At 43.0% G+C, this 14704-nt stretch overlaps 1 protein-coding gene across 4 annotated transcripts in view; it reads left to right on the forward strand.

The window, feature by feature from the left end:
* SLCO1A2 (solute carrier organic anion transporter family member 1A2) overlaps nt 1–11857 on the forward strand; it is a 35757-nt gene extending 23900 nt beyond the window's left edge. For all 4 annotated transcript variants that reach the window (XM_039332932.1, XM_039332931.1, XM_039332929.1 and 1 more), the window contains exons 9-15: nt 636–800; nt 926–1121; nt 2955–3120; nt 6126–6310; nt 7970–8034; nt 10447–10564; nt 11469–11857. In XM_039332932.1, the coding sequence (XP_039188866.1) occupies nt 636–800; nt 926–1121; nt 2955–3120; nt 6126–6310; nt 7970–8034; nt 10447–10564; nt 11469–11715 (1142 nt within the window). In that variant the 3' untranslated portion in view covers nt 11716–11857. The remainder of the gene's footprint in view (nt 1–635; nt 801–925; nt 1122–2954; nt 3121–6125; nt 6311–7969; nt 8035–10446; nt 10565–11468) is intronic.
* The last annotated feature ends 2847 nt before the right edge of the window (nt 11858–14704 follow it).

Below are 14704 nucleotides of genomic sequence, written 5' to 3' on the forward strand. Positions count from 1 at the left end.
CTGAACAACTGTGATCAAGCACAGGTAGAGCTGTTCCATGGGGGCAACTTTGAGGAGAACGGACTCTCTTCCAGTTCACCTTGCAGTTCCCATCTTCCTCCTCCCACCCCAGTTACTATTCGGACTGATCCATTATCAAAATGGGGGTCAGCTTGGAGACTTGGTGTGTACAGGGAGAGTGTAGACTTAGAAAGCTGGACTCTTGCAGTAACCCAAGCAGAATGGTCTTGCAGAACAGTGTCCAATGACCATGAGAAGGGGATGCATGTTCACACCAATCTAAAGAAGTCAATAGGTTTGATCCCAACCCCTAGGTCCTCATTGCAAATTGTAGTCATGTGATCACGGGATGCTGCAAATGGCTGTAAATGCGGGCTGGTTGTCAAGCACCCAAAAATGCAGTCATGTGACCATGGGAGGGACCATTAAAGGAACTTCAGAACTGGGTTGTAAGTACCTTTTGGGGGGGGTATCTGTTGTAACTTTGAGCAGTTGTGAGCAGTTGCTTTAACCACTAGACCAAACTGATCCCTGTGTGCACAAGGGAGAGAAAGTGTAGGTCCTCCGAGCAAAACTTCCATTGGAAACAAAGACTGCAAAGAAGCTGAGATCCTTTTCTTTGATTTGGTTTCCAGATTTTGTTCCCTACCTGAAGAGTCTGCTTCACAATCGGGTTTACATGCTTTTCCTTTGTATCACTGTACTCCAGTTCAGTGCTTGGTTCGGGATGATTACTTTTATGCCCAAATATTTGGAGCAACAGTATGGAATCTCTGCCTCAGACGCCATTTTCTACATAGGTAAACTGAATATATGTACGTGAGAATGCAGGTGGCTGAATATGAGTGTAAACACGGGCATCAACAAAAATGGTGAGAAAATCTTGAGGTATGAAAAACCTGATTTTCACTGTCTCTTATTCTAGGTGTATACAATTTACCAGTCATATGTGCTGGGTATTTTTTTGGAGGCCTGATGATGAAGAAGTTCAAGACAAACATATATCAAGCTGCCCACATAGCGTTTTGGAGTTCCTTAATTGAATATCTCATCTATTATTCTGCTTTTGCTATGAACTGCAAGAACTCTTCTGTTGCTGGTTTAAGTGTCTCTTATGAAGGGTATGTACCTGATCCAACCCTTATTCCAGGTTGCTTCATAGTAGAAATAGCATCCGGATTTGGAGTTATCTGTCAATAATAATTTGTTTCATTCATGAATTTGAAAGGCACAAGCTGTGTCTCCTTCACGGATCAGGGTGACATGATAGCAGTGTTCCAACATGTAAGGGGCTGCCACAAAGAACAGGGGGTCAACCTATTTTCCAAAACACTTGAAGGCAGGACAAGAAGCAATGGATGGAAACTAAACAAGGAGAGAAGGAACCTAGAACTAAGGAGAGATTTCCTGACAGTTAGAACAATTAATCAGTGGAAGGGCTTGCCTCCAGAAGTTGTGGGTGCTCAACACTGGAGATTTTTAAGAAGAGACTGGACAACCATTTGTCTGAAATGGGACAGGGTTTCCTGCCTGAGCAGAGGTTGAACTGGAAGACCTCCAAGGTCCCTTCTAAGTCTGTTGTTCTATTATTCATTTATTCAGTCTGCCAGGTTTTGGCATGGAAATGAAGATGAAGAAGGCCACCACAAAAAAAAGTGTCCATGTTAATGCCAAAAGATCTACAAGATAGAAGAGACTATTTGTAGCTCAGGGTTGAACTGTGGTGTCTTTGGTGCTATCTGAGCTTGGTGGTTTTCTTGCAGACATTTCATTACCAACATAGGTAACTTCATCAGTGCTGGAAGGGAGTGTGCTTTGCTTCCTTCTAGCACTGATGATGTTATCTAGTTGGGTAATGAAACTTTTGCCAAAAAGGCACACCACATTCTGAGAGCACCAAGGACCTCACAGAATTGCAAGAGTATGTCCCTAACTTGATTGACTGATTATATTTGCCATCAAGTTAGTTTGAATCTTCATCCTAATCTTTATCTTCATTCACTTCCCCAAAGCCTCTATTTTGTACCTGATTCTTATCAAAACTTTTGACATTCTATCAAATACACTGAAGTTCCCTTAATTTTGAATTTCCCGTATGTGTGGCTTTGTTAGATTGAACATATATGGGCTGCAAAACTCTAAATGACCATTAATTTTAAAGGCCCAGATTCCTCACCCAAGGCTTAACTTCTAGGAATAAGAGAATTTAGACCTATTTTTGAGGAGACATCTAGCAGGCAGCTTTGCATTAATCCTCCCCCAAATGCACAAACACAGAATAGAAAGAGCAGCCTCTTATTATTAGTTCACTCTACTGTTTTTCCCACTAGTTATTTGGAAAGAGAGAAACTCTTTACTAGCTAATCTGACTTGTGTCATTCCCAGCTACAATGCTTTTTTAGCACAAATTGATGGGATGTCTATTTAAGTGTTTACCGTGACACATTCTATTAAATATGTTGAAAGGATTTTATGAGGTGTTATGGTTATCTCCAAACTTTTCCCAGTATTTGAAGACTTCTGCTTGTCTAGTACAGTACACACTTAGTGAAAGAGCTTCTTATTCTTATTAGTTTATTTGTTTATTCCTTGTTTAAACTGCTCTGTTGCTTGAAAGAAGCTATTACAAATTATGTCCAGGCCAAATTGGTCTGATTCAGAAAAATGGACTGATTTGACATTCTAAGTCAAGCAGTCAACATGAATTGTTAAATGTAATCCATTCCGTTGAATTTCCCTATTCAAGCTGAAAGATAGTCTTCCACAAAGTGTATCATCCAATCTAATATGTTCATTGGATTTGCTTAATCAAGTTCATATTAAAATTCTTTAAATCTTCATCAAACAGATTTGATGCGGTGACGCTGGCACTGAGCAAAGCCACCAAGCTTCTCATTTCCAAGAGTTTCTTCTATTGCATGTGTGTTTTGTTCAACTTTGTGTATTTTTTTCAGGCTAGATCAACTGTCCTACACAGATGCATACTTGTACACTGACTGTAACCGTCACTGCAACTGCTCTACAAAAACCTGGGACCCTGTTTGCGGAGAGAACGGAATTACGTATGTTTCATCGTGTCTCGCTGGATGTGGCATATCCAATGGAACTGGGAAAAACATAGTAAGACATACAATAGCTTTCAGGCAGCCTCAACCAACACAAATGGCTGTAACTTGGCAGCAGTGCCCTTACTTTGGATACAGTAGACAAGGTGTTTGATGCAGTTCCTATTGACTCTAGCGAGAGCTTGGGTGGACAGCCTTTAGAATATTCTTAAAATTCCCTGGTGCAAAGGTCCAATGAACAGAAGACCCTCAGAGAGAGTAGAAGCATTGTGTAAGAAAGAAAGAGGGAGGGAACGAAGAAGTACCAGCTGAACAGAAGAACACTTGTGTTGAAGCAGCAGCATTGATTGCGGGTTGACTTCCAGACCCAGTTCAAGATGTTGATAGTGATCTCCAAACTTCTGTTTGGATTGAGCCCTTGTTACCTTTTGTTGAGTCCTCAGCGAAAGGCAATAACTTCATGAGTCATTTGGTAGTTCTCAGAGCCTCTTTATTGATGTTCAGCAGCTCTGTTACAACGCCGAGGCACACAAGCCTCTCTCCTCCTCTTAAAGACAATCCCCTGGCCAAACGGCAACATTTGGTGCGCTTTGCACTTCACGCATGTGTGCGAGTGCTGGTGCCAGCCAGTCTGGTCCCGGGCAGCTTGCAACTGCCCGGGACTGTTGCAACGTCCCGAGCCTGCCTTTGTAGGCTCAGGACACAACACCTTTGGGATAATCTGTTCTTCTCCTATAGCAGGGGTGTCAAACTGCCAGCTCATGAGCCGGACACGTCATTCGGAAGCTGCGCCCACCCCATTGCCGGCAATGGCAAAACCGTCCCAATATGTTGCGCGACGTCACGTGACGTCACGAGTTTGACATGTCTGTCCTATAGGATCTAGTCAGGAAGGGGTATTGTTTTTGCCCATCCTGGAAAACTGGTGGGTGAGGGTCGTCTTCAGTTGCCTTTTCAGTAGCAGCTTCTTCACCATGCTGTGATTTAAGCCCTAAAGTCATTTTAGCTTTGAGTCTTTTACCTTTTTTTTTATTGAAAATTTTTAAAGTTTTTACAATAAAATACTCCCCCCCTCCCACCCACCCCCCATTACCCTCCCCCCTCCTTCCCAGAGCTGAATACAGGGTTAAAGAAACAAAAAAAAAACATACAAATTAAATGATCATCAAACAATTATACATACATCCCCCCCAAAACATTTAAATACTTTAACTCCAATACATAAAAACAAAAATTCTAACCATTACCCTTAAACATAAGTTATTCAAAAGCTAAATAATACTTTCTAATCCCATATTTATTCTGTACAAAATTTACCCATCTTTTCGACACCGAAATATATCTTTCTTGTGAATGGTCTTTCAGATAAGCCGAAATTTTTGCCATTTCTGATAAATAAGAAACTTTAAGAAACCATTCTTCTATAGTAGGCAAAGAATCCTTCTTCCAATATTGCCCAATCAGCAACCTTGCCGCTGTGATTAAGTTCAACATTAAAATAATCTCTTTGCCATCACAATCAGCAATAATACCTAACAAAAACAATTGCGGTGTAAATTTTATCCTTCTATTAAAAATCTTCTGAATGTTCCACCAAATCTTGATCCAAAAAGCCTTTATATTTCTACATGACCACCAGATACGATAATACGTTGCATCCAAACAACCACATCTCCAACATTTGGGCTGCACATTTGGATACATACGAGACATCTTTTGTGGATCAATTTTGTAAAAATTTTCTCGTAAATTTTGAGCTTGAGTAAATTTAACATTCCTCACCCAAATTATCTCCCATGTGTCTTCAAGTCTTTTACCTTTTGGAAATAGTCCTTTTTCATAAGTCTTTTGGAGATAAAGATCTTTAGTAGATGACTGGGATGTATCAATGGACAGTGGCGAATATCTGTAGCTCGGGTGTAGGATGAGGGTGAAGGTTTCTTCTCATCACCAACCCTCACCTGACACACACCCACACCTGAAGCCCTTATAAAGAGAAGAACACTGACTACCCCCTAAACTCTGCTGAAGATGTTACCTAGCCTGGTAATGAAACGTTCAGAAACCAACGTTAAGAAACCAATCCACAAGCTCGGAGAACGAACCTTCACTTACCTTCCTTGACTTACAGCTGTTCATTTAGTGACCATTCAAAGTTACAACAGCACTGCAAACAGTGACTTGGGACCATTTTTCCCATTTACGACTGTTGCAGCATCCTCGTGGGTCACATAATCAAAATTCAGATGCTTGGCAACCTGCTCATATTTATAATAAAAGAAGAGGGAGTCAAGCTATTTTCCAAAGCGCCTGAAGGCAGGACAAGAAGCAACGGATAGAAACTAATCAAGGAGAGAAGAAACCTAGAACAAAGGAGAAACTTCCTGACAGTTAGAACAATTAACCAATGGAACAACCTGCCTCCAGAAGCGGTGAATGCTCCAACACTGGAAGTTTTTAAGAAGAGACTGGACAGCCATTTGTCCGAAATGGTATAAGTTTCCTGCCTGAACAGGGGATTGGACTTGATGACCTCCAAGGTCCCTTCCAACATTATTATTATTATTATTATTATTATTATTATTATTATTATTATTATTATTATTAATCATCGCACAGTCAGCCAGATGTTCAGACTGGATTTGGCATTTTTGTCTACCTATCGAGTCCTTACCAAGGACCTGGGATAGGCAGATGTGGATGTTTGATGGTATATTATTATTATTGTTGTTGTTGTTGTTGTTATAATGGTTGCAGCCTCCTGTGGCGGTCATATGATCCCCTTTTGTGACCTTCTTACAAGCAAAGTCAATGGGAAAGACAGATTTGCTTAACAACTGTGTGACTAATGTAACAACTGCAATAGTGGCAAGAAAGGTTATAAAATGGAGCAAAACTCACTTAACAACTGTCTTGCTTAGCCATGGAAATTTTGGGCTCCCTTGTGGTCATAGGTTGAGGACTAAGTTGGTGTATAATGCCTCCAACAGTCTCCCCTGGAGATTAAGAGCAAGCTACTCAAGATACAGCCTTAAATTGTTTCTACTGATATTTTGACAGGTCCTTGCAAACTGCTCCTGCATTTCAGCACCAGGATTTCTACTGGGGAACGGTTCGGCACTGCCAGGACAGTGCCACAGAGGGAAGACGTGTGACACAATGCTGCAATATTTCTTAATTTTATCCTTAATCTGCTGTTTGATTTATTCATTTGGAGCCATGCCAGGTTACATGGTTCTCATAAGGTAAGAAAAGGAGAAGGGTAAACTGTTAGAGAATTTTAATTTCTCTGTTGGTGAAAAAATAAATCAGAAGCTCTCACAGTTGACTGCGTTTAGCTGATTCAAATAACCTCTTTATATTCATATCAAAATATTTACAATACCATACATTCTTCTTTACAGCAACATAGCACAATGAAGACTTCTTACAGAGAGATACAGAGACAGACCTGAGACTGAATAAAAAAATCCAGCTCCTAACTCAATACCTTTTTTGCACAGACTCAGTAGCACTTTTCTCACATTGGCTGACTGAGTTACCCCATGACTCTTCCTGCTCATGAATATTCCAACATAAACTCTGTTTAAAAATTAAGAGAATTAAGGAGCTACTTCCTGTTAGTGAGAACAATTAATCAGTGGAAGGGCTTGCCTCCAGAAGTTGTAGATGTTCCAACCCTAGAAGTTTTTAAGAAGAGATTGGACAACCATTTGTCTGAAATGGCATAGGGTTTCCTGCTTGAGCAGGAGGTCAGACTAGAAGACCTCCAAGGTCCCTTCCAACTCTGTTAGTCTTTAGTCTGTATACTGTATTCTGTATTTAGTCTATGTTTATTCTGCATTCTGCTCTGTGTTTGGGTTAGAAAAATGAATCTAACTGTTTAGCTGGATCATGGGTCAGAGATACAGGTTAGAGCAGATTTTGGCAGGTCAGTGAAAGAATCTGCCCGTTTAGGAGAAAAGTGGTTTATGCAAACGATGGAGATTTTGCATGTTCCTGGTTTGCCAGTGGACTTTTCTGCCCGGGAGCAGAAAAATGGGAAGTAGCAAAAAATTATGAGAACTCAAGGATGTGCTGTTCATCCTTCCAACTTCTATCATGAGCTTATCAACAAAGAGTGCAACTGAATTGTGCAGGCAACTCTGTTTTTTCAAAAAAAAAAAAAAATATATGAGCTGTGGGTGATGCGGTGGTTAAAATGCAGTATTGCAGGCTAACTCTGCCCACAGAGCCAGGGGTTTGATCCTGACCAGCTCAAGGTTGACTCAGCCTCCCATCCTTCCGAGGTGGTTAAAATGAGGGCCCAGATTATTGGGGACAATATGCCGACTCTGTAAACCACTTAGAGAGGGCTGTAAAGCACTGTGAACCAGTATATACTGGTAAATCTAAGTCAGACATGTCAACACAAGGCCTGGGGGCCGGATGCAGCCCACGAAGTGGTTTCATGTGGCCTGCGAAGCCATCCTGGAAACAGTGAGGGAATGGCCCCTGCGGCCTTGGCCCTGCCCAGGCCAGTCGGGAGCCAATGTACAATTTTGTGGTGCCATCTTGGCACTTGCCCTGGTGGACCATGCCTTGGCACTTGCCCCGGTCCCACCCCCTTCTGCCAGAGACCCTCAGATCTGTCCCACTCCTGCCCAGGCCCCCACAGGCACCCTTGATGCAAATGATGTAGAACTGGACATGCCCACCCAGTAGGCCACACCCATTCCATCCAGTAGGCTGCACCCACTCTGGCCACACCCACCCAGTAGGCTGCACCCCTCTGACCACACCCACCTGGCCCCCAAGAGCAACTGTAATGCTGATGCGGCCCTCAGTGAAATTGAGTTTGACACCCCTGATCTAAATGATATTGCTATTCTGATTCATTTCTCAAAATTGCTCTTGTTCTCCAGATCCCTAAAGCCTGAGGAGAAGTCATTTGGTGTTGGTCTCCACTCCCTGACAGCAAGACTTTTTGGTAAGAGAGGGTTGTTAGTTTAAGCTGCACTCCACAGAGAGAATAGGTAAGAGGAAATCATATCCCTTGGGATTAAGTTGTGAAGCAGTCCCGCAAAAATGTCTTTTGAGATCATGCTTCAATAGGGTTAGTGAAACAGCAGACTGGGAGAATGAGGAGGGAAAGGAATGGTATCAGGTCTCCTGCTCAAACAGGGAGTTGTAGAAGACCTCCAAAGTCCCTTCCAACTCTTGGTTTCTGAACTCTGTACTTACTATAAAAAGGTGAAGTTTTCCTTTTCAGTCATGTCCAATTCTAAGGCACAATGCTCATCTCCATTTCTTGGCTGAGGGAGCCAGCGTTGTCTGAAGACTATTTCCATGGTCATGTGGCCAACATGGCTATGTGCCAAAGATGCATTACCTTCTCGCTAAATTGGTACCTATTAATCTACTCGCATTTGCATGCTTTCGAACTGCTAGGTGGGCAGGAGCTGGAGCAAGGAATGGGAGCTCACCCGTTGCCCAGAGCTTGGGTCTCAAACCCAGGCTGTCAATTCTCCAGCTGACAGGCTCAGCATCTTTAACCAAACAAAGCGAAATCATGTCTCACAGTTTAGCTAAATCTAAGGGGTCCATTACAAAAGGTAAGATGGACAAAGCTTCTGGTCTTCCAGAAATGTGAGGATTGAATTATGTTACCCAAAAGGACTAGATAAAACTTTGGATTAAAAGGAAAGAAGGAAAGAAGGGGGGGTTTTTTTGGAGCACATGAAAGCATTTAGATAGTATTATGGGCAAACTAAACACATACCTGCCTGGGATTATGTTATGTGATCCTTTAAAAAGATCTGCTGTTTTAGAGAATTGCAAAACAGGTGCTATAGCAGTGATGGCAAACCTTTTAGAGACTGAGTGCCCAAACTGCAACCCAAAACTCACTTATTTATCACCGGGTGCCAGGTGGGCGTCGCCCACTTGGTGGGTGTGGCTGTGGTGGTCATGGCAGACTGGGTGGGTGTGGCCAAGGTGGGCGTGGTCACCTTGATGTTGCTTATGGGGAGGGATGCCTGTGGGGGCCGGGCTGGGTTGGGGGAGATCCAGGGGATCTCTGGCAGGTGGGGCAGTGGGCAGGAGGCTCATTTTGCAGGGTGAGGCGAGGCAGAGTGGAGGTGCCATTGTCACAGGGCAAGGTGAAGCAGGGGCCAGGGCGGCTGCTGCCTGACACCATCGCCCCCCGCACACAGAGGCCAGCGAGCGCATGGGGGCCGACAGTGTCCATCAGCAGCCATAGCCTGCCGGCCCCTCAACCGGCACACTCTGGGGCTCTGCAGCCTGCCACCAGCAATTCAGAGAAGCCACCTCTGAGCTGGAAGGCCGGCCGACAGCTGAGGAGGTGATGCAGTGAGTCGTGCCTGGGAAAATGCGAGGCCAGGAGGGATGGGACACTGGGGAGGGAAACCAGCCATGCTGGGATGCATCCGACCACATGGGACCTTGACGAATTAGCAGGCAGCTGGTTGAAAAGGGATGGTTGCCATCTCCGGGGCATGGCACGCGTGCCCATAGAGAGGGCTCTGAGTGCCGCCTCTGGCACACGTGCCAAAGGTTCGCCACCACTGTGCTATAGCATCCCACATGCCCTGAAATATTCGAAGTACTGCTAGTCCTGTATTCAATAGCATTCATTTTATGCTACTGTCATTTGGGATCCATGTTTCTATGTTATTATCTTTTCATCCAGTAGGGCTTGCTTCATTCTGAAATAATAGTAGAAAAGCATTCTCTTTTATTTCTTCTTTTAGATTGGATGATAGATAGCGCTCAGCACAGATTACCACCTCATCTACTTTTCTGTCCCTGAACAAAAACGAAAGAGCAAGGATTTTCTTTAAGTTCTCATTATTCTCAGAAAATTTAAGGCAATGCACCTTCTTTCTTCCAAGTTCAGATTCAGGGCATTGGATGTTTTATTTAAGCTCATAACACTCGACATACCTGCTCTGAATTTGTAATCTCTTGATTTGCACATCAGTTTTTTACAGAAAGGAATAAGTCAGTTTCTGGCCTGAGGTCACCCAGCTGGCTTTGTGCCTTAGGCAAAATTAGAACTCACAGTCTCCTGGATTTTAGCCCATGGCCATAAGCCAGGGGTAGGCAACCTTGGCTCTTTTATGACTTGTGGACTTCAACTCCCAGAATTCCTGAGTCAGCATGGCTGGTCCAAGAATTCTGGGTATTGAGGTCCACAAGTCATAAAAGAGCCAAAGTTGCCTACCCCTGCCTTAAGCACTACACTTAACTGGTTCTTGATGCTAGTAGCTCCCATCTAAAAAGAGAATAGTGTACAAGAAAGCAGTTTTATATCACAAACAGCAAAATACTTTGGTAACTGAAAATGACTTTTCTTGCCTTTATGTCATATCCCATGTAGCTGGAATCCCATCACCTATTTATTTTGGAGCTATGATTGACAGCACATGTTTGAAATGGGGAACAAAGACTTGTGGTGGAATAGGGGCATGTCGGATGTATGATAGTGACAGATACAGGTATGACTATTTGATTGTTGTCATTGTTGGTTCATATAATCCACCTCTACATTTGCGTCTCACCTTTCCCTTCCTTTGTTGAATCAGGTCTAGTCTGACCGAATCGTTCTGTCAAGTCCCCCCACAGAGATTTCCTACCTGGAAAGCAAGATTCTTGCAGATTCACACTGTAATAAGTAAGGGATTACAATGCAGAATCTTGGCAAATTTGTACTTTGGTTCTCATTTATTTAAATTTAATAAAAGAAACAAACAAACAATCATATCATTGAAGGCTTTAAGGCAAGGGTTCCTTGCTGTCTTTGACCTTCTTTCACATGGAGTATTAATGAGACGTTTGATGCTCATTTGATGTAACAAAAATGTCCATTTGTTCTTGTTCTGCAATATTTTGGAAACATCCATTTTCATTCCTAGATTCAAAGAATTCCATTCAATTTTTAGCGTGATATCAAGACAAAGCAGTTACTCAAGGTCTGGTCTAACACATTATTCAGCTTGCGGTCAACTATTGTTGCAGGACGTTTTTCCAAATATTGTTACCAAGCAAATTATTCCTATTGAATCATATTATATCACAACATGTGACATCATATTAAAAGGCAATTATGGGTTTCCTTTTCCTATATAAAGCACTCTCAATTAGTCTGTCCTTTCAACCCATCTCTCTAACCCAGGGATCTTCAAACTTGGCCCTTTTATGACTTGTGGACTTCAACTCCCAGAATTCCTCAGCCAGTAAAGCTGGCTGAGGAATTCTGGGAGTTGAAGTCCACAAGTCATAAAAGGGCCAAGTTTGAAGACCCCTTGACTTGTGGACCTTAACTCCCAGAATTCCTCAGCCAGCGTGCCTCCAGTGTCTGGAGATTGCCTTGTATTAATGCAGTTCAAATTGTCTTCCTAGATTGTTATACCTTGGATTGCCATCAGCTCTCCGAGCAGTGTCCTACATCCCATGTGTGTTTATACTCCTCGTTTTAAGGAAACAGGCCAAGGATCAGGGAAGGCAGGACCTAGAATTGGAAGCCAAAGAAGAGAAAAGTGAAGAAACTGAGCAGAAGGAAATGGCCACCTTTCAGAAATGTACAGACCCACAGCAAAAGACAGTAGAAACAACAGTGAATGAAAATGTGGACCTCAAAAAAGACTGATGAGAAAAACCTGTATCCCAAAGCAATGAGATACAGGTATTTGGAATACACACATTTAATACTCCAGACAATAGCGGGCAACTAAAATGGGTATATTTCTACTGTTAAGGTTGTAAGAAATATATTAAGTTCTAATACTGAATTCTGATCTGCTGGTGTTTTGTGCGTATGTGTGCAATTCTATTATTATTATTATTATTATTATTATTATTATTATTATTATTATTATTATTTCTATTATTTCAAAATGTCTTCAAAGGAATGGAAGAAAATATGATGAACCCTAATGGAGTTTTCCACTATTTTAACATTGTACAATCTTAATTGTACAATCAGTCTCAAAATCCCATAACAGGTGCTGATCAGACCAAAAATTCCATAACTTCAAAAAAGTTCCAGCATTTTCAGAGACCAGGGAGAAACCTAGCATAGAAAAATGGTTTGATTCAGGTCCTTGTAAGCTAAATGACATATAAAATCCAGATTTCTAAATAAAATGTCTATTATTGGGGTCCTTGTTGCTCTGAGCTTGGTTGTTTTCTTGCAGATGTTTCATTGCCCAAGTAGGTAACATCATCAGTGCTAGACCCCCAAGGATCTCACAGAACTGTGTAGCTCAACTGAGCTACAGATATTTCATCTATTGGCTGCTGAATTCCTCCAAACCATTATATGTTGTCTCACATACACTCCTCTAAGTATTATATGTTGTCTCACATACACTCCTCTAAGTATTTATTCCTATGCTGAAATTTAAGATAAGGAACACCTCTTTTGGACTTTTCACTCTACCAGTTTAGCTTTCAAACTCAACGGTGGAATCTAATAACTGAATTAATTTCAGCTAGTTTTTGGTTTCAAAACTAGAACCTTAAGACTAAGGCAGTTGTTTTTCTTTTGATACTGGCAGAGTTACCAACTAGTCTGATGCCTTGGTAAGATCAGACTTGGAATATTTCATCCAGTTTTGGTCACCATGATATAAAAAAAAATGTTGAGACCCTAAGAAGAGAAGAGCAACAAAGATGATTAGGGACAGTGGTGGGATTCAAATATGTGAACAACTGGTTCTCTGTGTGGATGCTGCTTCCGGAAGTCCATTCTGGGCCTGGGCAACAAAAAAATTAGCTACCAGTTCTGCCGAAGTGGTGCAAACCAGCTGAATCCCACCACTGATTAGGGGGCTAGAGGCTAAAACATACAAATAATAGTTGCTGGAATCTGGTATGTCTAATTTAATGAAAAGAATGACCAGGGTTGATATGATAGCAGTGTTCCAATATTTAAGGGACGGCCGCAAAGAAGAAGGGCGTCAACCTATCCAAAGCACCTAAAGGCAAGACAAGAAGCAATGGATGGAAACTAATCAAGGAGAGAAGGAACCTGGAATTAAGGAGAATCTTCCTAACAGTGAGGACAATTAACCAGTGGAAGGGCTTGCCTCCGGAAGTTGTGGGTGCTCCAACACTGGAGGTTTTTAAGAAGAGATTGGATGACCATTTGTTTGAAATAGTATAGTGTTTCTTGCTTGAGCAAAGGGTTGGACTAGAAGAAGTGACTAGGGCAGTGATGGCGAACCTTTTAGAGACCGAATGCCCAAAAACTGGCCCCGCCCCTGCTTCACCTTCCTGCCCCGCTCCTGCTCTGCCCCCCCTGCCCAAAGGACCATCACTGCCTCCAGGGCCCACTATAGATCACCCAGGCAGCTCAGCAGTGCTATGGCGGCCACAACCCTCTGCCCGTACCTTGCAGCATCAACTGCGTGATGGGGTGTGAGGGCAGAGTCTTGTTTACGCTGCCTGGCTGCCTTGTCCTTGGCTGCGCTGCTCCGTGTGGACCACGCTCGGGGGTGACTCTCCTTCAGGGGGGGCTGCTGGAGAGGAGGGGGTTGTGGGGGGAGGCAAGGCTGGGGCAACGGCACGTGTGCCCACAGAGAGGGCTCCGAGTGCCACCTCTGGCACCTGTGCCATAGGTTCACCACCACTGGACTAGGGCCTAGTTCAGGGATAGACAATCTTGGCTCTTTTATGACTCGTGGACTTCAGCTCCCAGAATTCCTGAGCCAGCCGTGCTGAGGGGAAAGGGAGAGGTTTCCAAGCTGAGCCATGCTGGCTCAGGAATTCTGGGAGTTGAAGTCCACGAGTCATAAAGCGGCCTAGGCCTAGGCCAGAGGTAGGCAACCTTGCCTCTTTTATGACTCGTGGACTTCAACTCCCAGAATTCCTGAGCCAGCCATGCTGAGGGGAAAGGGAGAGGTTTCCAAGCTGAGCCATGCTGGCTCAGGAATTCTGGGAGTTGAAGTCCACGAGTCATAAAGCGGCCTAGGCCTAGGCCAGGGGTAGGCAACCTCGGCTCTTTTATGACTCATGGACTTCAACTCCCAGAATTCCTGAGCCAGCCGTGCTGAGGGAAAAGGGAGAGGTTTCCAAGCTGAGCTATGCTGGCTCAGGAATTCTGGGAGTTGAAGTCCACGAGTCATAAAAGAGCCAACATTGCCTACCCCTGGTCTAGTTTATAACCTGGATATATTTATTGTGGCTTTATTTTACAATTAATACCCTGTGGTACAAGTTTCATTGATGTAGTTGATTAATACAGAGGGGCAGAGAATAAGATCTTTTTTTAAGATGAAAATTTACCTTATTTTTATACTCCACATGGGCAAAGTCTAACCATGCTGGGAATAGAACATTCTGAGCAAGGACATTTCATTCTTCTCCTGAATCACCAGATCTGATAGTGGAATGGCAATTTAATTCTCTGAACTTACATGAATCGAAACTTAGTTCTTTGCTAGAAACTCTGATTTCTCTTAATTTATATAGAAGTCTCCCATCAAAAAAGGTTTTTTTTTCTCCCCATTGCCCCTTGGTCTTGCCAAAGGTGGTTCAACAGCAACAAGGGTTCCGAATCTCATTATCTCATAATAGTAATGCAATCCACTTCCCCATAAGCAAGAATTAAAAGCCTCTTCAGCATTTCTCTCGTT

The sequence above is a fragment of the Crotalus tigris genome, unplaced genomic scaffold, assembly GCF_016545835.1.
Source record: "Crotalus tigris isolate CLP2741 ecotype Arizona unplaced genomic scaffold, ASM1654583v1 scf7180000024469.1203045, whole genome shotgun sequence".
NCBI lineage: Eukaryota > Metazoa > Chordata > Lepidosauria > Squamata > Viperidae > Crotalus > Crotalus tigris.